Below are 24,469 nucleotides of genomic sequence, written 5' to 3' on the forward strand. Positions count from 1 at the left end.
AAAAAAAAAAAAAGTCACTGGGTGGGTTCAAACAGCCAACAATTCAGTTAGCAGTCAAGCACTTCAACACCATACCACCAGGCTCCTTCAGTTTAAATTACAAATCATGAAAATTTCAACATAAAGCAAACAAAAACCCTTCACAACTAGAGTAATAAGCAACATCATGATAAACAGTGACAATAGTGAACCTATAAAGGGTTTCATTTTACTTGGACTCAAAAATGAACACCAAAGAGCACAGTCAAGAAATCTAACACTGCCAAGATATCAAATGACATAGAGCAGTAGGCAAATCTTTAAGACCTCTTTCACATTTTAAAGTACAAAGACATCACTTCGAGGACTAAGGTAAACCTGACCCAATTCATGATATTTTCAATTGCCTCATAGGCATGTGAAAGCTGAACAATGAAAAAGGAAGACCAAAGAACTCTTGACATCCTTGAATTATGATGTGGGCAAATACTGAATGTGCCACGGACTGCCAGAAGAACAAATCTGTCTTAGAAGAAGTACAGCTAGAATGTTCCTTTAGAAGCCAAGATGGTGAGACAACTTCTCATGTTCTTTGGACATGTTATCAGGAGGAACTAATCTGTAGAGCAGGTTAAGTAAAAGAACATCAAAAAAATAGGAAACCCCTCCATGAGACAGACTGATACCAGGACTGCAATCATGTGCTCACACAAGTCAACAATTAAGAAGATGGCACAGGACCATGCAGTGCTTTGTTGTGTTGCACATGGGATGATCTCTATGAGTTGAAACTCAACTCAGCGACACCTAATCCCAACATCTTAAGATGGTTTTTGTGGTTTCTGACAGTAAAGCAGAGGGAATAATAAATACTGAAGGAGAAATGGAGAAGAAACAGGGAACCTGCAGATCCTACCAAAAGCCCACTTCAGGTGTCAGAGAAAGTCTCATTGTACTCCATGATCCATTAGGAAATTCTAAAATACTCTACTGATAGCAGTACGACTCTAACCTGATTGTGGATATTTCTATTAGGAGATCCTTTGAACAGCAAACATTTGGGAATATTTTACTTGAAAACGTCAATGAGGTTATACCACAGGACACGTCTTAAATCTGTAACTATGAGATTCTACATGCCATGAACTGATAAGCAGGTCTTTACCTGGCAACCCCTCCATAATCAAGGCCTTCTTCTCCACGAAATTTTATCATTAGCCGCTTCCACAGGTCTTTTGGTCTCATTTTCATGACCTGTCTATATGATTCCTGAAAAAGTTTTAAAATTCTATATTACTAGGTATTTTTAATCTATTACTTAAAACTCTCCCTCCCATTCCCTCCACAAAGCATAAATCTTCTAAACAAATTATACTTTATTCAAATAATCAAATCAGTGGATAAACCCCAATGTTTTAAAAACTTCATGGAAATTTTAAAAACAGATTGGACATAAGTTTAATGCTACTGAAATACTACATTAAAATCCTCCTAGTTGCAAAATTCCATGCTTAGTTCCAGAACCACAGCAGTGGTTCTTCACATACAAGGGACCTTCAAATGTTCGTGGAAAAATTCCATTACCTTTTAATTCCTTCCTCCCATGAACTTATTGAAACCCTATCATATTAAAGACAAAATCTGAAAGAAATAATAGATTTCTAAAAATTGGTTTACTTAACTCTAGGTCATAAGCCAATGGAAAATAATGATAAAGTTTCAAAGGAAAATGAGTCATCAGTGCAAATCTGCATTAAATTGACAACTTTTTATTATTTTAAAATACAAACAAGGCCAGGAATGTTCTCAGAGAAAACAGCTCATCCTTTGGGATTGCTATATCCTAAAATATTGTTTACCAAAATGCTCTAATGAGTGGGAAACCCCTGCTTTTGGCCTCTGCAACCAATTAGGAAAGAATACTGGAGCTGATAGTAGGGATCTATATATTCCAAAGATAAGAAGGTACTCCTGAAACAAATTTTTCAATAAATTAAAATAGTTCATTATAATTAAACAAAATGATTTTCTGATTTAAGAATCCTTTACCTTCTGTAAAATTGGAAATTAAAGGATGAATAATATTTGCAGCCTTAAAATTTACAAACAAATAATTATTTGCGAGGCAAACACCAAGTGGAACACTGGGACTATCTCACATGTTAAATCTCTTCAATATTATTTTCTATTCTTCACAATTAAAAAAAGAAGTTACTGAGAACCTTCTCACTTTAAAGAGATATGAGTCTCAAAAAGTATTCTTGAAAAAGACAGTAAAACATGAAGACTCAATTTTTCTGTTTTAAAATAAGGCTTAGAAGTTTACCTCAAAAATTTCTTCCCTGGAAACCTCAATGCGGCAGTGGCCAGCCTGAGGCTGTTGCTGGGAAAGTTCTTGCCGCAAGATTTTGAGTTTCTGAACCAGGTCTCTCTTATACCTCGGGACTGTCAGACACTCGGTGTCATCAGGACATAATGATACCACTTGCTGTTGCTGTTGGTCTTTTAATTGGTTTTGCCGGCTAGAAGTAAACAGGTATTAATAAATTCTCTTCAATAAAAAGGATTGCAACTGCGTGATTAAAAATAGCATCCTATTATAAACAAGTCGAGTTATACCATTTTCCAAACCTTATTTGGACTTGATTTTTTGGCAATAATAAACCAGTTCCACAGCTTACTTTTTATTGCACATGAATTAACAGTATAAGATAATGGAATATCATTCATAATGCTTTATTCAGCTACTGAGAGCAAATTTCTCAATGAACATTTCCATTTTCCTTTGCAGAGTTTACCATGACTTATTTTTAAAGTCATGCATCTGCCAAACACTGCGTGTTATCTACAGCTTGCACTAAATGGCCTGTCTGGAAGAGACAAAGAAAGAGACTGACCTATTAACGGCTGGCACAGACAAGTGAGCGATTCCAACTGCAAATACACTGTTTTCTACAAATACATAAAAAGAACGCCCCAAACCCGCTAGGAATCTTAATGAATATGAAATCATAATAATAAGGCAATAGGAAAAAATGTCAATAATTAAAAAGGTATACTTGCCCATATATACTTCTATTCTTCTGGCATAAAGAACTATAAGCTACATCTAGAAATCTTTTTTTAAAGGACCTATGATCCAATGAATTAGCTAATTCCAATAAACAATTAGTTAATTCTGTCAGGAAATGAAAAGTTCTAAAATTCACTAGTGATATCAATGAACCACCAAGTGATACAACTGAAGTTTAATATTCATTTTTCACACAGCTGACTAGAACATAATCTCCTAATGAAATCGTCAAAGGACAGGGTACTTGTAAAATACACAAAAATAACTTCTACTTCACTAAGAAATCATCAAAACGTATTTTAAATATAGTTCCAATAGTCAAATTTCTAACTTATCAGATCAAGTTTTATACCTAAAACAATATTATACTTAAAGATGGCCACACAGAGAAAACTTTTAAAGGAAAATCACAAATTACTATTCACTACTATTCATTCTTGCAAACACTATAATGGAAAAAGGTGTTATGAAATATTACCCCAATTAACACCAAAACGATTATAGAGAAAATATTCCATAAGCAACTGGATAGGCCTATTTACGCAGAAGTATGAACACCAAATACAAAACTGAGTCTTAGAGTTGTTGTTGTTGTTAAGTGCCATTGAGTCGGTTCCAACCCATAGTGACCCTGTATAGGGTTTCCGAGGGTGTAAATCTTTACGGGAGTAGAAAGCCTCATCTTTCTCCCGCGGAGCAGCTGGTAGTTTTGAACCGCTGACCTTAAGGCTCGCAGCCTGATTCATAACCACTACGCTACCAGAGCTCCTTAGAGTAGGACATTTAGATGAATATACATTTTTTGTTTTTTATGTGTACATCAAATAGTTTTTCTTTGCTCATTTGTGAAATATAAGATGTAAAAGGGAAGTCACAGGGAGGAAGTAGGAGAATTGTTATTGCAGGGAGGGGAATTGTAATCACTGAGACGAAACAAAGCATATTAATTGGTTGAATGTAAAAGCTGATGATCTTGTCTGCTGACCTTCACTTATTCACAACAAAAAGTTTAAAGAACAACTACAACAAAAATGAAGCTTAGACTTCAATGTAAAACTTAAACCCTAAAACATCTAAACACAGGAGAATATTATTATGAATTGGGTTAGACAATGATTTCTTAGCTATTAACACTAAAAACACAATTTACAAAAGAACAAATGGATAATATGAAATTCACCAAAATCTGCTCTACAAAAAGCAACGTAATGTGAAAAAAAGGAAAGCTACAGATAGGGAGAAAACCTCTGTAAAGCATGTATGTGATAAAGGTTTTGTATCTAGACTATCTAAAGAACTTAAAAATTTTAGTAATACTAATTTAAAAAACCCTCAATTTAAAGAGACAAACCTCAATTTCAAAAAGGGCAAAAGATCTTACCAAAGACACGAAGACAGCAAATAAGCAAATGAAGAGATGCCCAACATCATTAGTCTTTCGGGAAGTGCGTATTAAAACTTCAAGGAGATTATCACTATATACCTATTATTGTGTTAAGTGCCACTGAGTCGGTTCTGACTCATAGCGACCCTGTATAAGGTTCTAGGAAGCAGTTGGTGGGTTTGAACCACCAATCTTGAGGTAAGCAGTTCAGTGCGTATCCTATAGCACCACACCAGAACTCCATACATCTATTATTTATTGCAAATGCCAGTAAGTTTCAACTCACAGGTTTCTGAGGAAGTAGCTGGTGGATCTGAACTGTACACCTTGTGGTTAACAGTCCAGTAATGATCTTACAAGGCACACCAAGACTCCATACACTTATTAGGATTTCTAAAATCAATAGGATTAATCATACCAAGTGTCTTTAAGGATGTGGAATAACTAGAATTGTCATACAATGATAGGAATGTAAAATGGTAGAACGACTTTGAAAAAAGTCAGACAATTTCTGAAGAACTTGAACATTAATCTGTCATATGATTCAGCCAGACCACTCCCAGTGTTGTTGTTGGTGGTGTTAAGTGCCGTCAAGTCAGTTCTGATTCATAGCGACCAAGGGGTGGCTGGTAAGTTTGAATCGCCAACCTTGCAGTTCAAACCAACCTTGTGATCCAAAGTATTATCCTGCAGTGCCGCAGGAATGTAAAAATGTTGCAGCCAATAGGGAAAACAGCTGGTTCACTGGTAAGTTAAAAGTAAAATTACTTGATGCCCCATAATTCCACTCCTGGGTATCTACCCAGAAGACTTGAAAGCAGGGCCTCAGATCCACTTTCAATAATCAGAAGGTGGAAACAGCGTAAGTGTCAACCAATGGATGAATGGATAAATGTGGTATATTCATATAATGGAAAATTATGCCGCCATAAAGAGAAATACAATTTTGATACATGCTACAATATGAATAAACCTTGAAGGCATTATTCTAAGTAGAATAAGTCATGAACAAAAGAATACATATCATATAACTCCACTTATTGAGGTACCTAGCATAGGCGACTTCAGAGACAGAAAGAGACTAGAGGGCTGGGAGTAGAAAAGAGTTGTTCTTTAATGGGTGTTGTTGTTAAGTATCATGGAGTAGGTTCCGACTCATAGCAACCCTGCACAGGGTTTCCGAGGCTGTAAATCTTTACGGGAGCAGAACGCCTCAGCTTTCTCGCGCGGAACCACTGGTAGTTTCAAACAGCCGGCCTTGAGGTTAGCAGCCCGATTCGTAACCACTACGCTACCAGAGCTCCTTTAATGGGTGCAGAGTCCAGCAATTAGTAGTGATGGTTATACAACATTGTAAATGCACTTAATACCATTGGATTATACACTCAAAAACCAGATAAAATGATTTTAAAAACAAAACAAAACCTCAAAACGCAATAAAAAGTGTCACTCTTAGATAAACCTCTGTCAATAAACGTAATTTATCATTGAAAAGGAAGAATGTTCTAAGATATTATCACAAACAACATGTACCGTCTTCTCTTATTCAGACTCACATTTTATCAAATACTGTTTTAAAAACTTACTTCAAAACTAAATGCAAGTTAGCAGAGAGCCGAGGATCTGTGAACTGTGTTGTTCTGTTGTTATGGTCAACGAAATAAACTCTGCCTGTTGCTGTATTACGGATCTCCCAGCCAGGAGGCAGTGGACCAAGCTCTTCACAATTGATGTTGCTAAGATCTCTACAAAAACAAATAAAAAGTTTTTTTTTAAAAAAAACCTCACTGCTAGGTCTGCTGAGCCAAGTCACTGCAAATGACATAGAACAATTCCACAGACTCTGAGAAAATGTATTGTTTCAGAAACTTGAGATGTTCAGCTGGAATCCTTAATTCCCAATGGCTTAACAAATGTAAATATTCATAACCTAATCTATAAATGGCTCCAAAAACTTATCACATAGCCTACATTTTTAATAAGTTCCTAGGGCTTAAAGGTTATACAATTTTAAATGAATATAAAAACAATCAACAGCATTTGCCAACATAAGTAGAAGACTACAGTGGCTGGGTTCATACTGGGGAGAAAAAGGAATGGCGAAATTAACTATAAGTCCTTGGGAAGAGAGTGGGGAAGCCAGAAAGAAGAGGAGGAATCTGTAAAAGATTCTGAAACGGTCTTGTTCAGACAGAAAATACTGTTTTAACAAGTGTCAGTGATACAAGAAACAGAATGTTTTCTAAAGTTTCCCTTTCAATTCTTACACCATAAAATTGGTGTAAATAAGTGCCCACACTGTTTATCACCTGTAAATAAAAGTAGAAATAAACTCTCCAAGAAAACGAAACTGAAAATGTTCACTGAAATTATGAGCCTGAAAATAATCACGTACTGTCAAAGCATACCTGCTCCATTTAGAACTTCAGAATCCACAAAGCTAATAACTGAAGAAACTGTTCAAGACACCTAAGGAAGAATGCTCCTAGACTTACTGCTGTAATGGTGATTGGCAATGGACCAGTGACCATTGGTGTTATAATATGTTAACAAATTAAATATGGTTATTTTGTTTTCTACCTTAAACTGAAGCTTTATGAAGGAAGATGTAAAAAAAAAATACTGAATACGTTTATATAACGTTAAAACAGAACTTTTTAAAAACATCTGATCAGAGATGGCAAGTTACTACTCTTTTCTAAAGGGTATATTTTATATATTTAACCCAAGTGTCACTTCTCAAACTCCTAGAAAACCCAGGTTTTTGCCTCTCCCCTCTTTTGAAGAGGAGAGGTTAGGGACTTGAGAATGGAAAGAGTACTGCAGTAGGGTGGGATTGTAGTGTAGGTGGGATTTTTTTTTTTTTTTACTAAATATCAAACTAAAATAATCATCAGAAAGAGCTCAACTTTTATATATGCTACTCTTAGAAGTTAAAGACTAAATAATTCTTAAAATCATAGTTAAAATGGATATTCAAATGATATGAAGAATACTTAAAATAGGCTCTTACCTAGGCACTCTGGGATCATGCCATGTGCTTACACCAGTCTGAGTATGTAAGAAATACACTTGACCTTGCTGTGTTGTCCTCTGTTCTGTAAAATTAAAAAAACAAAAAAGCACTAATAAAAACATTCACAAAGTCCAAGTCTTAAACAGTTACAGATACTAAGAGGATATTATACAACAGGGAAATGCTCTGAATTGCAAATCTATTATTAAAAAAGTTGTTTAAAAAATCATTTGTTTTGAACTCTGAACCTATTTCCCCTCTGGAAACAATCTTACAAAGTTCATAGGTCAGCTATCTACAAGTCAATGCACTATGTGGCTCCAACATTAAACAAGTTCAGATGGAAAACAGAAAACAAGATTGGCACAATACCAATAAGCAAACAAAACAAAAGATGAAAAGATGATCTTGTATTTGTCTTAAAAATGGAGCCTGAAAGGAACAAAAGAAAGCTCAGAGAAGAAGCTGGCTAACTATGGAGAGATTCTGAGGACTCGTTCAGACACTTTTAATGGATCTGGAGGCTCATTTATTATGCCCAATTTAATACAAAAATTTATGTACTCTCTTTTCTGGACAGAAGTATATTATCAGGAAATAAAAGCTTAAAAAAATATATAGGGATATATAGGAGACACTGCATATACCCACTCCTCACTTACTGACAGGTTCCAAAGACCAGGTTGCGACACAAAAAACAAGCATTATGCAAAAATGGAGGATGGCTATATCAGATCACAAAATGAAAAGTAATCCCATCACTACCTAATGCCCAGGTACAGCTTTATATAACTGCCAAACCGCTGAAAATCATGGCCCAGTCAAGTTGACACATGATCCATCAGAACCAGTGTTACTTTCCCCTCACACCCTAGAGTTTGTTACTGCATGATGTATTTTGTTAGAGCACAAAATAGTCAGATCTATCATAAACAGTAAAAGTGTTGGATAATGAGACCGTTGATAAATAAGGAATAGGTGTAGTCATAAATAGGCAGAGATGGGAAGATAATCAGGTTGGGAAGAAGACTAAAGAGGCTGGGTTCATACTGGGGAGAAAAGGGAACAATGAAATTAACTGGAAGCCCTTGGGAAGAGATTAGGGAAGCTGGAGAGAAGAGGAAGAGTCTGTAAAAGCGCATCTTCAATGATACTTCCTTATTGTTATTTTTTTTAGAAATAGATCTTTTTCTTTCATCAAAATCTAATGATAAATGCAACATAGAAATGATATAACTTCTGTTAATATTAGTATAAATTTAATTTGTTTATAAACTTTAAAAAGTCCATCAGTTAAACCTCAAATGTTTAAGAATTATAAGAGGTGTTTAAAATAGATTATAGATTAAATTCAATAATTTAATTTTATGTCAAAGAAATCTTAAATCCAAGCCACACAACTATTGAGCAAATATAACCAAACCCACTTACAATTTCAACGAAAGAGAAAGGACAGGAGCCACTTTACCCTAATGCCTGAGCATTAATAGCTATAGCTCAAAGTTACAGTGTGCTTTCTATACCAGACACTGTGCTAGATGCTTCACATAAAATTCTATCATTTGTTTCTTGCAACATAGCTACCTAATTGGTTCTATCACATCCCCTATTTTGGGGAAGAAAAGACTAGACTCCGAGAAGCTAAATAATATGGCCACTGTCACTTGGCTAACATACTGCAAAGCAGGGATATGCATGTAGCTCCATCTGACAACCTGTGCTCAAACAGAGAGTGTGGAAATTGGTGTTCAAAAAAATTATTTCAAGAGTTAAAAAGTGTTTCAAAAAGACAAAATCAAGCACTTACAGAACAGTTAAAAATTATCCTACAGTAAAAATAAAATACCAAGTTAGAGCAGGCAATTCCAAAGTTTGGTCACTAGGTGTCACCATCATCCCAGAATAGGTTTGCTAATCCTGGTAGCCAAGGAGACAGTCATACGTGGTCACGGTGGCAGTGGCGGTGGTTTGTGTGCCATCGAGCTGGTTCCGACTTACAGCAACCCTACATAGGGTTTCTGAGGCTGTAAATCCTTATTAGAGCAGAAAGCCTTATCTTCCTCCCTCAGAGTGGCTGGTGGACTCAAACTGCTGACCTTGCAGTTAGCAGCCCAACTCATAGCCCACTATACCTACCACCAGAGTACTACATACAAGAATATTCACAAATTGTGATTAATTTATAAAGCACTGTATTTAACTAGTAGAAGGCGCATATAATCTACAAGAAGTTCTACAATTCTAGTTTATATAACAATTTTAAACACAGAAGTGACTCATGCTTACATCAATAATCCTCAAATAATCCAAAATTATAATCATACAAACATAATTTATGAATACTTTTAGAAATACGACTTTCAAAAATTATTTTAAAATAGGTATGTCTAGAAAAGTACACTGCAAGTATGACTTTAGATTGTTATTTGCTGTTGAGTCAGTTCTGCCTCAGGGGTGACTCCACGTGGAGAGAGTAGAACTGTACCACAGGGTTGTCAAGTCTGCATACTTCTGGAAGCAGAGAGCCAGGCTGGTCTTCCAAAGCACCCGAGTGGGTTTAAACCACCAATCTTTCAGCTACTAGCTGAGTGCTTAACTACTTGTACCACTCAGGGACTCTGACTTCAGTTTGCTGTTGTTAAGTGCCGTCGAGTCGATTCCAACCCATAGTGACCCTGTACAGGGTTTCCGAAGAGCAACTGGTGAGCTTGGACCACCGACCTTGCAGTTCAAACGGCTTTGCAGTCTGACGCATTACCCCACAGCGCCACACCAGGACTTCTGACTTCAGTTTACCCAATATTAATACTGCCACCTTACCTTTACATAATGACTCTTTACAAAGTACATTGTCTCATGTGCTCCTCTTACTAGAACTTTGTGACACTGTTGTTGTCAGGTGCCGCTATGTTGGTTCTGACTCATAGAGACTCTGTATAGGGTTCCTGAGGCTGCAAATCTTTGGGGGAACAGAAATCATTATCTTGCTCCCAAAGAGCAGGTGGTGAGCTTGAACTGCCTACTTAGTGGTTTGCAGTCCAATGATGATCCTACAGCGATAGCTCACTCTCCTAACTTTGTGAGAGGGGCAGTACTATTCCTTTCAGCTTCTGTATCTCATCTGTATAAGGCAGAGGTTAAATAACTAGTCCAAGAGAAGACTGCTGGTTAGATAATCTACTACCACCTTCAAAGACTTTTCAAAGTTGGGAAGTTTTACGTTTACTTTCATTAACTTTTTTTTTTTTTTAATTGATTTCTCTGGCTTTCTTAGCAAGCTGAAATCAGTAAACCACATTAATGTTTCCTTTTTAGTTGTCATACCGTAGCCTTCAGGAAGGTCTGGAGGAGTGTGTAAATGTGTCCTGCTCATGTAATTTCTATGTCGTTGTGACCTGACTCTCCTCTCTGCCAGTCTGGGATCTGAAGACTGTCCGCATGTTGCACCATTTGTTCCACTAATGGGAGTGTTCTCATCAACAAAGCAGCTGAGAGGTCTGCCGGGACTAGAATATTCTGATGCCGGTCTATTGAAAAGTAACAAAGGGGGGGGGAAAAAAGTTACTAACTCAAATCTCAGACATCAAAAGTAGAATTCTCTTGACAATGTATTTATACTGTGATAACAATAATCACATATCATACCAGAAAATGGAATGGTTGATACAAAATCTAATGATTTTAAAAGAAGTCTGTATAAAAGTAGAGGATGAAGTCTCTGAATACCAAAGAAGCTCAGGTGATAAGCATATCATCAATTAGACAATGATATGATTTTATATCTATTTTAGTGACGTTTTCTATAAAATCCATATATGTTGATAGCTGTGAAAACTCAACTACAAAATCCTATTCCATGCAGCTATAGCCTACCTCAAAGGATCTTATTTCCCATCACTCTCCTCCCCACGTGGCTTCCTCCACATCATCGAGCCTTGAGAATAGCTCTTCCTTCCAACAGGAATGCGCTTTTCCCTTAGCTTTTCCCTTATTCTTCGCAGGTCTGGCTCTTTCATCGTATGCAAATCATAGCTTAAGCTTAAATGTTGCCTCCTAAGAGGTTCTTCCTGACCTGCCAATCTAGTCAGTCACCTGGTCATGTGATAGTGCATCACCTTAGTTCTCAGCATACTACTTATCATAAATATTTGTCTTGTTTATTTCCACACTTGTTTTTATCTATCTCTCCCATGAGAATATTTAGTAAGAGAACAGCCTCTACCCTAGTCTGTTCTCCACAATGGCCAGCATCCAGAAGAGTGCCTGGCATGTAAGATTAGCTCAATGAATATTTTTTGAATAAGCAAAGGAAAAGAAGATAATTGGTCATTTTCAAGGAGCTTCCAGTCCAATGTCCATCTTCCAAAACAAATGAAAAATCAAGAGCTTTAAAAAAAATAACGTTCACAACAATTAACTTCACACATATGGAAAGGAACGTCAATTTTGTAAGTTCAAAGGAAACACATTCATTTATGTTTTGATATAATAAAAACGGGCCCTTCAGCTTCATGAAAATCTTTTGTCATTTCATACTACAAATGCAATTCTCAAATCAGCATTTTTAAAAAATGGCAACACAAGCTAAAGAAGCTTTTACCAGAGAATCATAACAGCAGAAAAAATTTTTGTGATTCAATTAACTTAAGTAATTAATCCCTAATAAATAAAAAAAAGTAGGTAGACTCAATGAGAAGCATTTGATGTGCTATGCCAACTGTCAGGTCTGAATATCCATAGCCTATTCATCTTCAGTTACTTGAAAGCACCTTCTTGTAGTTTCCAAAATATTATCTTGTATCTCCATGTCTTTTTATATAATACGTCTATGAAGAAAGCAGACTATATCTGCTTTTCTGCCTTTTTCATTATTGTAGCCCAAATTATGCTGAGGATACATACGTACCACCACCCTGAACATTATTCACCATCTTGCCCTGACCCAAATAAATCCTAATGCTCTTCAAAATTTAGTTCAGGGACTCCTCCTCCCTCCAGAGAAATTTCCTCCACAAGTTCTACCATCTGGTCTCAGAGCATCTGGTTCTTAAGTCCTGACTGGACAAGATATAACTTTCTTCCTTCCTGACTAAAAGAAGGGAAGGTACTGTATATATTTATTGTGTCATAATAAATATAAAAATAGTAAAACAATTCAAGATTACCAGAAATAAAATGATTTTTCAACGTGCTCATTTAACTCATACAATGTAATAAATACTGATGAAGTACCGTGCCAGTCTCTGGTACGACAATAACAGAATGACCTGCTAAACAAACTTTAAATCCTTTTAAAACAAATAATGGGAACTGCCATAAGACTGACTAGTCTACAACAGTATATACCAAGAGAAGAAATCCAGGAAAGTTGATAAATAAATGGAAAGGGACTTCGAGATGGGAAATCTCAGAGACCATGGGCAAATATTTGAAACTTCTTACCGTGTTGGGCGTTCCCACTGTGTAGTTCTTGTTATGTGGTTTAGATACTGGATTCTTCCAGAGGCAGTTCGCCTTTCTTCCCAACTTGAATAAAAACATTGAGAGATAAGGCATTGACAGTGTTACAGATTGAATTGTATTACCAAAAATATGTCAACTTGTTGACCATGATACTCAGTATTAAGTAATTTCCCTCCATTTTGTGATCTTATGTGACTATCTTCTTCTATGTGATAAGCACCAGACTGCGAACCCCAAAGTCACGGGTTCAAACCCATCAGCTGCTCCTTGGGAACCTTGTAAAGGGTCACTATGAGTCGAAATCAACTCAACAGCATTTAACAGTATGTGTTGTAAATGCTAACCTCTCTGATGTTAAAGAAGCAAAATTAGGAGCACTTAAACTAATGAGGCAGGTTTATCTTAAGTCAATCTCCTTTGAGCTATACAGAAGATTCAACAAGCAAGCAGAAATCTGAGGGACCTGACTAGCCCCAAGAAAGACGAGCCAGAGCAGAGTGCATGCTGTGGTCCCAGACCCCTGCACTGGGAACTTCCTAGACCCAGGGGAAGATTAGTACCAAGACATATGCTGATCTTCAAGGGATGCCAAACCCACAGATGTTGAAAGGAGACAAGGACCTTTCAGAGGCGACAGAGAGAGGACCTTCCCCTAAAACTGGTATCCTGAATTTAGAGTTCCAGACTCCTTAACTGTGAGACAACACATTTCTGCTCGTTAAAGGCACCCACTTATGGTATGTCTGTTACAGCAGCACTAGACAGGTATTGACAGGAAGCAGGGACCATAGGGGGTTTTCAGTGCAAACACCACAAAAGGCAGACATCTGTTGTTATAAATCAGGAAGGACAAACTGAAAGGTTCAATTCACAGAATATTTTACAATTGTACAAAGTTTTATGGAACTCTAAATCTTATAACATAATTACACTAAGATGTGACTATAATATTTTTCCATCAATTAAACAGAACTATTTAATAATTGATCAGTTAGTATAATTTCTCTAGAATTTTACTGAAAGAATGGCCACACGAAAAGAACTAATTTTTTAAATTAAATTTTACTGGAAAAACATATCAAAGATGCTTTCAGTAGAATTTCATTGCTGTTTTTGTTAAGTACCATCGAGTCAGATCTGATTCATAGCCACCCTGTACAGGGTTTCCAAGGAGCAGCATTTAGCCTACCCCAACTAATTTTTATTTTTAATTAAAAATATCACTTCTTCCCCCATACCTTTTCATATAATGAAACCATCAAATGGCACAGTAATATAGTAATGCTAAAGAGATACTAGGGAGACAATGTTTCCTCCTGTAATTGTAGCTACAATATAATAATGTATAGTAATATTAGAAAAATGAATTTTGTACTGCAAGAATCTCTCAATACGGATCAGTTATTTCATTTGAAACATCTTCAAAAATATAATCTAATTCACATCCACAAAAGAACTAACACATATCATTAAGCTAAAGTAAACAGTAAAAAGTTTTAAATTACAATGATTTTCAACAGCTTAAAAGAACAAGTAAATACCACATTTTGGATGTAAAATTGCATGTCAAAAATAGTAAGTTAAAGCTTAATAAATTGCACACTTTAAATGGATGCAATTTATTGTATGTAAATCATACCTTATTAAGGTTAATTAAAAATAATTTTAAAGTTAAAATAAAATTAAAAAAAGTGTCAGAACTGGTATCAAACACAGATAGGGAGCAGAACTGGTATCAAACACAGATACAGGGCATGAGCTGGTGGCTCGAGAGCACGGCTGGTTGGTGTTCCAGCTCTGCCACTTCCTACGGTAGCTTTACATGAGTTAGCTCACTGCCATGAGTCTTCTTTTTATTGAATATTTCAGTAATGAAGGTAACAAAAGTAGTGGTGACAGTAATAACAGTCAATGAAATTATTAAGCATTTACTATGTGTAAGACACTGTGCTAAGTGCTTCACATGAAAAGCTTCATTTCATCTTCACAGCAACTTATGGGGTATATACTACTATCATCATCCCCTTCTACAAATGAATACAAACTGAAGCTTACACAAATTTTGTGAATTCATCAAGGTCATAAAGCTAATAAGCAGTAAATTGAAGACTGGAGCTCAGTTGGTCTTATTCCCAAATCACATGCTATATACTGACTTCCAAGATGCTATCAGAATTAATGACAAAACATACATGAAGTACTTATAAAATTAAGTGGCAAGCAGTATTTAATAGATGCGATTCTATTATATTATAGTTACTAAGGAGCTCTGGTAGCGTAGTGGTTACAAGTCGGGCTGCTAACCTCAAGCTCAGCAATTCGAAACTACCAGCAGAAAGTTTCGCAAGAGGAAGACGAGGCTTTCTGCTCCCATACAGACTTATAGCCTCGGAAATCCTATACAGGGTAGCTAAGAGTCAGAACCAACTCCACAGCACACAACCACCACCACCATTATAATTACTATTATCTCAATTCTGTATCCCATTTCTCTAAAAAGAGCATATTTCAGATTCAGCATTTGTAGAAATGTACTGTTTGAATTAATTTTTAAAAAAAAGCTTTTCTTTAAAAGGATACATATTTTTAGGAATGTTCTATTTGCTAAGATATTCCATCTATCTCAGTCAAAACTCCTAAAACCCTAAGGTACTGCTTATTTAATTTTCCAGATATAAGAAAACCTAGACTCTAGAATTCTGAAGTTTGATATGAGTTATTTTTCATGACTCTCAGAATATCCTAGCTGTCTACTTTTCTAGTGATTTCCATGGTGTCAGCTTACCCATCTGGTAAATCATTATCAAACAAACGACTGCAGTCCACAACTTGTCCTCCTGTGCCTATTCGATCTCTGGACTGGAGACTTACTATTAAACAACAGAAACATTACTAAGCTTCAAAGAACTAGAAAGAATTATTATAATCTAAAAATATGTAACTTCAGAAGACATCCTTTAAAAATAATTACAAAGACTATGTATACAGAACACTAAAAAGGTTTATGATATAAAGTAAAATACAATGTTATGTTTGCTGTAATTAAAATCATTAAAAAAAAAATGCATGTATATGAAAATACTAAAAGGGGATATATATTTAAACTAGTGTTCGACTATACTTTTCTCCATTTTCCTAAAAGATTGTTATATACATCTATTTACAAATACTTATAAAGGTCTAATTCTGCAAGAACTAAACTTATTCTGTTTCCAGGCCAAAGAATTGTTGTTAGGTGCTGTCAGGTTGGTGCTGACTCATAGCAACACTTCGTACAACAGAAGAAAACACGGTCCAGTCCTGCGCCATCCTAACAATTATTATGTTTGAGCCCATTGTTGCTGACACTTTGTTAATCCATCTTGTTGGGGGTCTTCTTCTTTTTCACTGACTCTCTAACTTTACCAAGCATGATGTCCTTCTCCAGGGACTGACTCAGGTTCTTCCTGATCACATCTGAGATGGGAGTTGTCATCCTCGCTTATAAGCAGCAATCCAACCATGCTTCTTCCAAAAGAGATTGAAGTGTTTTTCTGAAAACCCACTGTACTTTCAATATTTTTCACCAACACCATAATTAAAATGCATCAACTCTTCTATAGCCCCGTTTACTTGTTGTTCAACTTGTATTGCATATGAGGCGACTGATTGAAAACACCATGGCTTGGGTCAGGCACACGTTTGTCCACAAAGTACATCTTTGCTTTTAAGAGTTTAAAGAGGTCTTTTGCAGTAGATGTGTCTTATGTAATATGTCGTTTGGTTTCTTGACTGCTGCTTTCATTGAGTGTTGATTGTGGATCCAGGCAAAATGAAATCTTTGGCAACTTCAATCTTTTCTCCATTTATCATGGCATTATTTACTGGTCCAATTGCGAGGATTTTCCTTTTCTTTACACTGAGGTGCAAGCCATACTGAAGGCTGTGGTCTTAGTTCCTTATCAGTAAGTACATCTCAAGTCCTCTTTATTCCAGCAAGCAAGATTTTGTCATCTGCATATCACAGATTGTTAATGAGTCGTCCTCCAAGCCTGATGCCACATTCTTCTTCATAGAATCGATCTTGGATTATTTGCTTAGTATACAGATTGAATACAAAAAGGATACAACCCAGCCAAACAATTTTCCTGACTTTAAACAAGTAGTATCCCCTTGTTCTATGATTAACAGCTGCATCTTGGTCTATGTGCAAGCTCCTCTTGAGCACAATTAAGCGTTCTGAAATTCCCTTTTTTTTTTTTTCTTTCAACATTACCCATAGTTTATGATCCACAGAAAATTAAAGGATCAGAAAGCAGTCTGCCTCTTATTAAGTCTTATCATGAAAATCTAATTCACACAAGAACTTTAAATTTGAAATAATAGCAAGTTAAAACATTAGTCTTTTAAGTAGTATGTACTATTAAATGTATTTCTAGAAACTGGCAAAGAAAAGTTTGCTAGTTTCTTAAATGTAACTTTACACCTAGTCAATCTATTTTGTTATTACAAGACAGTCAGTTGGCAAATATTACAGAGCAACAGGTCAAAGAAAGAACAACTCAATAAACTCTTATATACCAGGATTCATTCTGAGATGTTTCTTACTGCCTTCTCAATCTAAGAATTATCAATAATGCTGGCATGTAAATACATTCTTGGAATAACCACAACAGGGCTCTGTCATGTTTTCACTCTGATAATTTCCTAACTATGAACTCAACTCATTTAAAATTAAGTCCTTCAAGTACATTTTATAACTAAAATCTGTGCTAGGTTTACAGTGAAATCATCTAATTCTGAATTCTGCTCTATCACGAAGTGGTGGATTTGCTATTTTCCAGTTGCCTTTCTTTTCTAAGCAACCTCAAAGGCATCGATCTCAGTGTACTGTGCATGCTATACATCTCAATCAAAATCTCAGTCCATCACTTCTTAAAGAGAAGTCTCAGGATATTCCCTATGAAGTCTTTCTTCTAGATTAAGTCAAGATGGCCCGCTAGCCCACTAAACTAATCTACCTTCTCTAGTTACTGTTAATGCTATACCGATATCACCACTGCTCATTCTGTTTTTCTCCAGTTAGCATAGACTTATTTTCAAACTGTAAAGCTCTGCAGGAGGAAGATGAAGCTTTCTGCTCCCATGAAGATTTATAGCCTCAGAACCCTATATGGGGTCTCTGTGAGTCAGACTGACCCAACGGCACCTAACAACAGAGAACTAAACATTAAACAGAGTTCAAGACAATATTCTTTTAAATATTTTCAGAAGACTTTTAATCTATAAAGTCTGTTTCTACTGTTTTTGAATACTTTGATAAAGTTTCTTCCTAGAGGATCAATTATTCTTTAGGACACTAGGAGCTCCCAATTTTTTACATTATTTATACTTTTATGTTTTTTGAATTTAACTTGGATTTGCAGCTTATTAACATTTTACATGACTCAAGACGATATAATGAATGTACTTTGTAATATAGAATATATTTATAAGTTAATTTAAATGAAGCTAAAATTCATGTAACGTTAAATTCCACACTTACCTACTATCTGTCCTCTAACTGTATCATTGTCATTTGGCCCAAGTTTGCATAGATCCAACCTCTGATCTATTTTAAATCAACAACAACAAAAAAACAATTAAAAAAATGAGCCCCTATCAAAGATTCTAGAGTCTATAGAGTGGCATTAAATGCCTACCAGCCACTGGAAAACAAGTCTATCATTTTAAAAGTGAATTATGTCATACTGTGTTTTAATGGCAGAACAAATGTTAAACATTCTCCAGCTGAACAGATCAGTCACATAAATGTCTCAACATATGTTCTGATGGTGTATCACACTGTCAGCATGTGGTTACTTTCTCTCCAGACGTTTCAGGCCACTTCTGTCCGAGTCCTTGTTTTTGCCACTTACTTGTTGATCTTAAGCAAATCATTTCTGAGCCTTGATTTTCTGAAGTTCAATAATAATACCAACCTCATACAGTTGCAGTCTAGATTAAATAATTATGTAAAGCTCTTAGCACACTGCTTGGTACATACGTGTCCAATAAATACTGTTATTGTTATTATCCAGTAATTTCAAATGACAAAAATACAAAATAAATAATGAATAAGAAGCAGAAGTGGACTATACGATGTGAGTTTGAGTCAGTTGTGCTATATCTCACTTACAGACATTTGTATATGTTATACTAGGATTCTAACCACTGAGAATTAATTCCCTTTTAACTGCCACTTTAAAAACTCCAATCACCTAAATATAAGTCACTTCATCTCATAAGGCCACTAACTCCAGAGATGGGTGCTAAGAAATACAAATAAAGACATGTACACAAGGAGAATGATGGAGTTTTTCCATAACATTTTGAAGCCCCTTCATACTTGGATACTTTGCTTTCATTCTTCAAGATAAAATCATTTAAACATATATTTCAGAGACAGCTAAGCATCAGTTCTGATTCCGCTTTTGGTTCACATATTTTAAATGTTTCATTTTTTTCTTAAGTCCACAAAAAAATTTAAACCAATGGCATTTATCATACAAAAAAGTTACCAACATTTTAAACATACACAGGAGCTTATTAAGTTTTTAAGACTCTTGTCCCTTGCACCCACCCTCCAAAAAAGAATGAAAGAAAAGCTCTTTTTAAAAAAGCACAAGTGTCTACTCACAACCAGTGTCTTTGAGGCGGTTGATGGCATTGGAAAGAAGACGAACACAACCAAGAAATCCAGCACCTTGCTTTTTATGGATCTTTTTGTGATTCCACACACTGATGGTAACAGAATCTGACTTTCCAATGTACCTAAAACACAAAATGGCTTTATGACCAACTTGACACTTAACAAGCAGTTATTGTAAAACTTTTGTTTTGTTCTTTTGATATTCTGAAGTCACAAATATGTTTCAGAGTATGGCTGGATTATGCAAAATATACTCCCAGAATATGAGGAAATCTGTAGGTTCATAAATTATTTTCATGTGACTTCAACTAATCCACAGGACTGAAGTTAAAAAATGATAATCTTAAAAGTCATATCTAAAAAGAATTTTCAATACACCACATCCACTACTCAGGCTGGGTAATGATATTGATTAGTGAAAAAAAATTGTTTTAGTAGCCAACACCTAATAATACTATGGGAATGTATGACTACTTCTATTCAGGAAAAAAAAACCTCTAAAATAAAGAACTTTTAGTATTTTAAATGCATTTCCATGGCGTTCTCCACTACCTCAGAGCAGGCTTTGTTAATTTCAAGGAGGTTGTCAAGGCTGACAGACCAAAAATCTGACCTACCTGTTAGGTTTTTAAATGCTGGAGAACAAAAGCTGTTTGTAACGCTTTTCCCCTGCTTCTTTCCTGTATGCAGGCCTTGAGCGAGCAGGACTCTTGTAGATTTCCCTTCACTGCCTGCAGACAAGCAGAGCAGGGAAAAGCGTTACTGTACTTGTCTGGACATATACCTGCAAATATGTAGTAGCTCTACTGCAGCCAATTGTTAACATGGCGTCAACCCATGCAAAAATAGAATCAAATCACAAAATTCTATCAGTAGAACCCAAATTCTATTTTCAGTGACTCTGAGGTCAAATTTTTGGTCCAGCAACCTTGACCTTAAAGTGTCATTCAATATAGCAGTATTATCAGAAAAATTCACTGAGTATATTTTTATATACTTTTTTAAGCCTAAACCACCTAAGTGAGGAAGAAAACATTTCACTGAAGACCAGGGGAGCCACACTTGTGCCTACAGCATACCCGCTCTGTGGTGTGCTTATGAAAGACCTTGACTCAAGTATCATTCAGCAGACAAGCAACTATTTCCAAATAGACATAACTTGGCATATCAAGGGAGCTTTAAAACATTCATGGGAAAATGGAATACAAAGATAATGAAATTTCCCCACAAATTTTATGTCAAATTCTAGAGCCAGAATCAATTATTAAACAGTTATATTATCTCAAACCAAACATAAACAAAAAACAAAAAAACATTAAATCAGTTTCCCAACTGGTAACCCTAGTTCCCCGATGAGCTGAGATATTGCTTCCCTCAGGCTGCATGGCAGTCCTCCGCTGGCTTTAACGTCGTCTTCTGTTTCATGTGCTGCACTCTAATAGTATTTTTTCATGTTTACCATAAAGACAAAAAAATTGAGAAACTCTAAACTAAATTATAGTCAACATTTAATAATTATGAACTATTAACTATACTGTGTTATTTTAAGGAGCTCTCGTAGCATAGTGCTTACGCATTGGGCTGCTAACCTCAACGTGAGCAGTTCGAAACTACCAGCTGTTTCATGGAAGAAAGATGAGGCTTTCTGCTCCTGTGAAGATTTATAGACTCAGAAACCCTATACAGGATCACTATGATTCTGAATCGACTCTGTGGCACATAACCAACCAACCACATTGTATTATTTTAGGACTACTGGTATGGCTCTGTAGGATCAGCACAGGGCTGTAAATCACAAGGTTGGCAGTTCAAACCCATCAGCTGCTCCTTGGAAACCCTACACAGTTGGAACCTATTTGACGGTACTTAACAAAAATAACAATTTTTATTTCTTCGGTCTACAGAAATATGTACTCTCACATTGAGGAAACCTCATGTAACATAACACATATTCTTTTTTTGTTTAAAAGACAAAGTCAATTGTTTCATAACTTAAAATTAACTATAGTCAATTAACATTTTTACTTGACTAAGAAATATGTCATTTATGGACAACTTTACAAGATATCCTATCGTGAGAAGAAGCCACTATATAAATAAAAAATATACCAAACATTCCAGTTAGGATGAATTAAAGCCTATGTGTGTAGATTTAGTCAGTTAAGGGCAAGGTTTTTGCAGAATAACACAGTGTTTACCCATCACTGTCCCACTAACACAGTTCTTTGACAACAGCAAAGGGAAAGTCTTGTGTAAGCAGTAATATCCACTTAAAAAAAAAAAAAAAAAGTCCAACAAGCACATGAAAAATGCCCAACATTATCACTAGTCATCAGGGAAATGCAAATCAAAACCCAAATGTAATATAACTTCACACCCACATGGATGGCTATTTAAAAAAAAAAAGATTTTTTTTAAGGTGGAAAATAAAAGTTATTTTGTTATATTCAGCAGACACGCACCTATTTCCAAACAGACATGACAGAACTAATTTGGCATAGTGTGGGGGAAAAGATGTGGAGAAATTGAAACCGTCATATATTGCTGGTAGGAATCTAGAATGATGTGGAAAACAATCTGGTGTTTCCTCAAACAGCTAAACATAGAATTACCATACTACTGCAATTTCTGTTCCAGGTATGCAAACAAGTATAAATACACATATGTTCATAAGCACAACTATACCTCATAGTCAAAAGGTGGAAACAACCCTAATGCCCATCAATAGATAACTGGTGGTGTGCTGTCGAGTTGGTTCCAGCCCACAGCCAACCCATATAGGGTTTCCATGGCTATGTATCGTTACAGGAACAGAAAGCCTCACCTTTCTCCCGCAGAGCAACAGCTGGTAGATTTGAAATGCTGACTCTGAAGTTGCAGCCTAGCTCATAGCCAACCACACCACCTATTTTTTAAAAGGTGAACCTCAAAAACATTATGCTAAATGAAAGAAGTCAGATAAAAGGTCATATATTTTATCATTCCATTTATATAAAATATTCAGAATAAGTAAACTCATAGGGACAGGAAATAGACTGGGGCAAAAGGGAGACTACGTAAGTCAGGATTTCCTGGTTGGAGTGATGAAGTAGACAGAGGTGGTGGATTCACAACACTGTGAAAATACTAAGTGCCACTGAATTATTCATCACTTTAATTGGTTGTTATTTTGTTGTTGTTAAGTGTCATCAAGACGGTTCTGGATTCATAGCGACCCTATACAGGGTTTCTCAGGAGTGGCTGGTGGTTAGCAGTCTGGTGATTATTCTGTAGTACTACATCAGGACTCCATGGTTGTTTTTTTATCTTAATAAAAATAGTAATAAAAGTCTAAATGTGTGGACGTAATATGTGATGAAAAACCACTCAAGCTCAGCTTGAGCAAAAATGACATTTGATCATTTCCAGTCACAAGAGATCATGTTCCCAAAATGGCTTTTTACAAATCAACTGTTTGGAACTACAGAACCTGTTTTCCAATAGAAACAATATGATACAAGATTATGGGTCTGAAGCATAACATCCCAAAAGCACTACAGAATCAAAGCTAAGCATAAAAACATTTGATGCATTAGACACTAAAAACTGAAGACCATTAGAGTTGTTGGATGACATCAAAAGCATCATACAAGAAGAAAGCAAAAGGTCATTAACCCCCTCTAAGACTGAAACTCAAAGGGAACACATAAGCAGGCATGTAAGCTGTTCTTCAGATGATCTCTAAGTTCAGGTGGTATATGTTCAAAGTCATTGGCTCTTGTGGACATATTTTAATTTTCTTCAGCTTCCGTCTGAAATTGCATGTGAACAATTGATGGTCTATTCTATAGTTTGCCAGTGGCCTTGTTTTGGCTGATGATATGGAGCTTTTCCACTGTCTCTTTCCACAGATGTAATCAATTTGATTTCTGTTTATTCCATCTGGTGAGTTCCATGTGTATAATCGTCTTTTATGATATTTTAAAAAGGTATTTACAATGAAGAAGTCATTGGTCTCGCAAAATTCTATCATGCGATCTCCAGCATCATTTCTATCACCAAGGTCATATCTTCAAACTGCTGATTCTTCATATTTATTTCCAACCTTTGCATTCCAATCGCCAGTAACTATCAATACATTTTGAGTGCATGTTTGATCAATATCAGACTGAAAAAGTTGATAGAATTCTTCAGTTTCGTCATACTATGTTGGTATTCTGTAGTTTTGTAAGTTGTACAATCTATTTAAACAAGCCAAATATCCATAGATACATGAGTATGTCTTTGAAACTACTAACTTAGGGATGAAAATATTACTTTGAAATAAACTGGTGAAAACCTGGATAGCTAAAGTCCTAGTTTTTTAAATTCCAGAAATAAACAGGTACGACAGGTACTGCTCACACCCAGCAAGTTGCTAGGAACTCTGTTTTTCCTGCTGTTCTCAAAGGGATCTGGAGATGTTCTTGCTTTTGTTGGAATGGTTTCAGAGCCTGATAAGAATGTACTCGTAGCTTCTCTGGTCTGAACGTGGATGCATTGTACTATAGAAATGTTACAGCAAGCAAGTAAGCTTGCTGGCAACCACACTGGTCTACTGGTGAGTGAAAGAGGGCGACAGGCAGCAATGAAGCAATGGGCTGAGTTCAACCACAGTCCACAGACTCCTGCTGACCTGGAGATGAAGAGAGAGAAGAGGAAGGGCTGGGTGGTCCAAAGTGTGGAGAGACCTGGGAACACCTGAGCCCATGGACAAGGACATAGCCACGGAGGGCTAGAGCAGAGAGTGAAGCATGCAGCTGATATGGACTGAGAGGAGGTGCACAAGAACACCCACTCTTGCAGACAGTACCCACTTGACCTACCCTCGGTGGCTTGATAATCAGAACTCAACTAGAGGAAGAT

General features: G+C 36.1%; 1 protein-coding gene across 1 annotated transcript in view; it reads right to left on the reverse strand.

Annotated features, from left to right (window-relative positions):
* Window positions 1-24,469, reverse strand: part of SMURF2 (SMAD specific E3 ubiquitin protein ligase 2) — a 106,428-nt gene that overhangs the window by 19,682 nt on the left and 62,277 nt on the right. Inside the window, exons 4-12 of the mRNA XM_006833587.1 lie at window positions 19,574-19,707; window positions 18,440-18,505; window positions 15,701-15,785; window positions 12,895-12,978; window positions 10,777-10,979; window positions 7,450-7,534; window positions 6,023-6,181; window positions 2,306-2,501; window positions 1,145-1,248 (exon numbers count right to left, since the gene is read on the reverse strand). Of these exons, the coding sequence (XP_006833650.1) occupies window positions 1,145-1,248; window positions 2,306-2,501; window positions 6,023-6,181; window positions 7,450-7,534; window positions 10,777-10,979; window positions 12,895-12,978; window positions 15,701-15,785; window positions 18,440-18,505; window positions 19,574-19,707 (1,116 nt within the window). The remainder of the gene's footprint in view (window positions 1-1,144; window positions 1,249-2,305; window positions 2,502-6,022; window positions 6,182-7,449; window positions 7,535-10,776; window positions 10,980-12,894; window positions 12,979-15,700; window positions 15,786-18,439; window positions 18,506-19,573; window positions 19,708-24,469) is intronic.

The sequence above is a fragment of the Chrysochloris asiatica genome, unplaced genomic scaffold (assembly GCF_000296735.1).
Source record: "Chrysochloris asiatica unplaced genomic scaffold, ChrAsi1.0 scaffold00007, whole genome shotgun sequence".
Classification (NCBI taxonomy): domain Eukaryota; kingdom Metazoa; phylum Chordata; class Mammalia; order Afrosoricida; family Chrysochloridae; genus Chrysochloris; species Chrysochloris asiatica.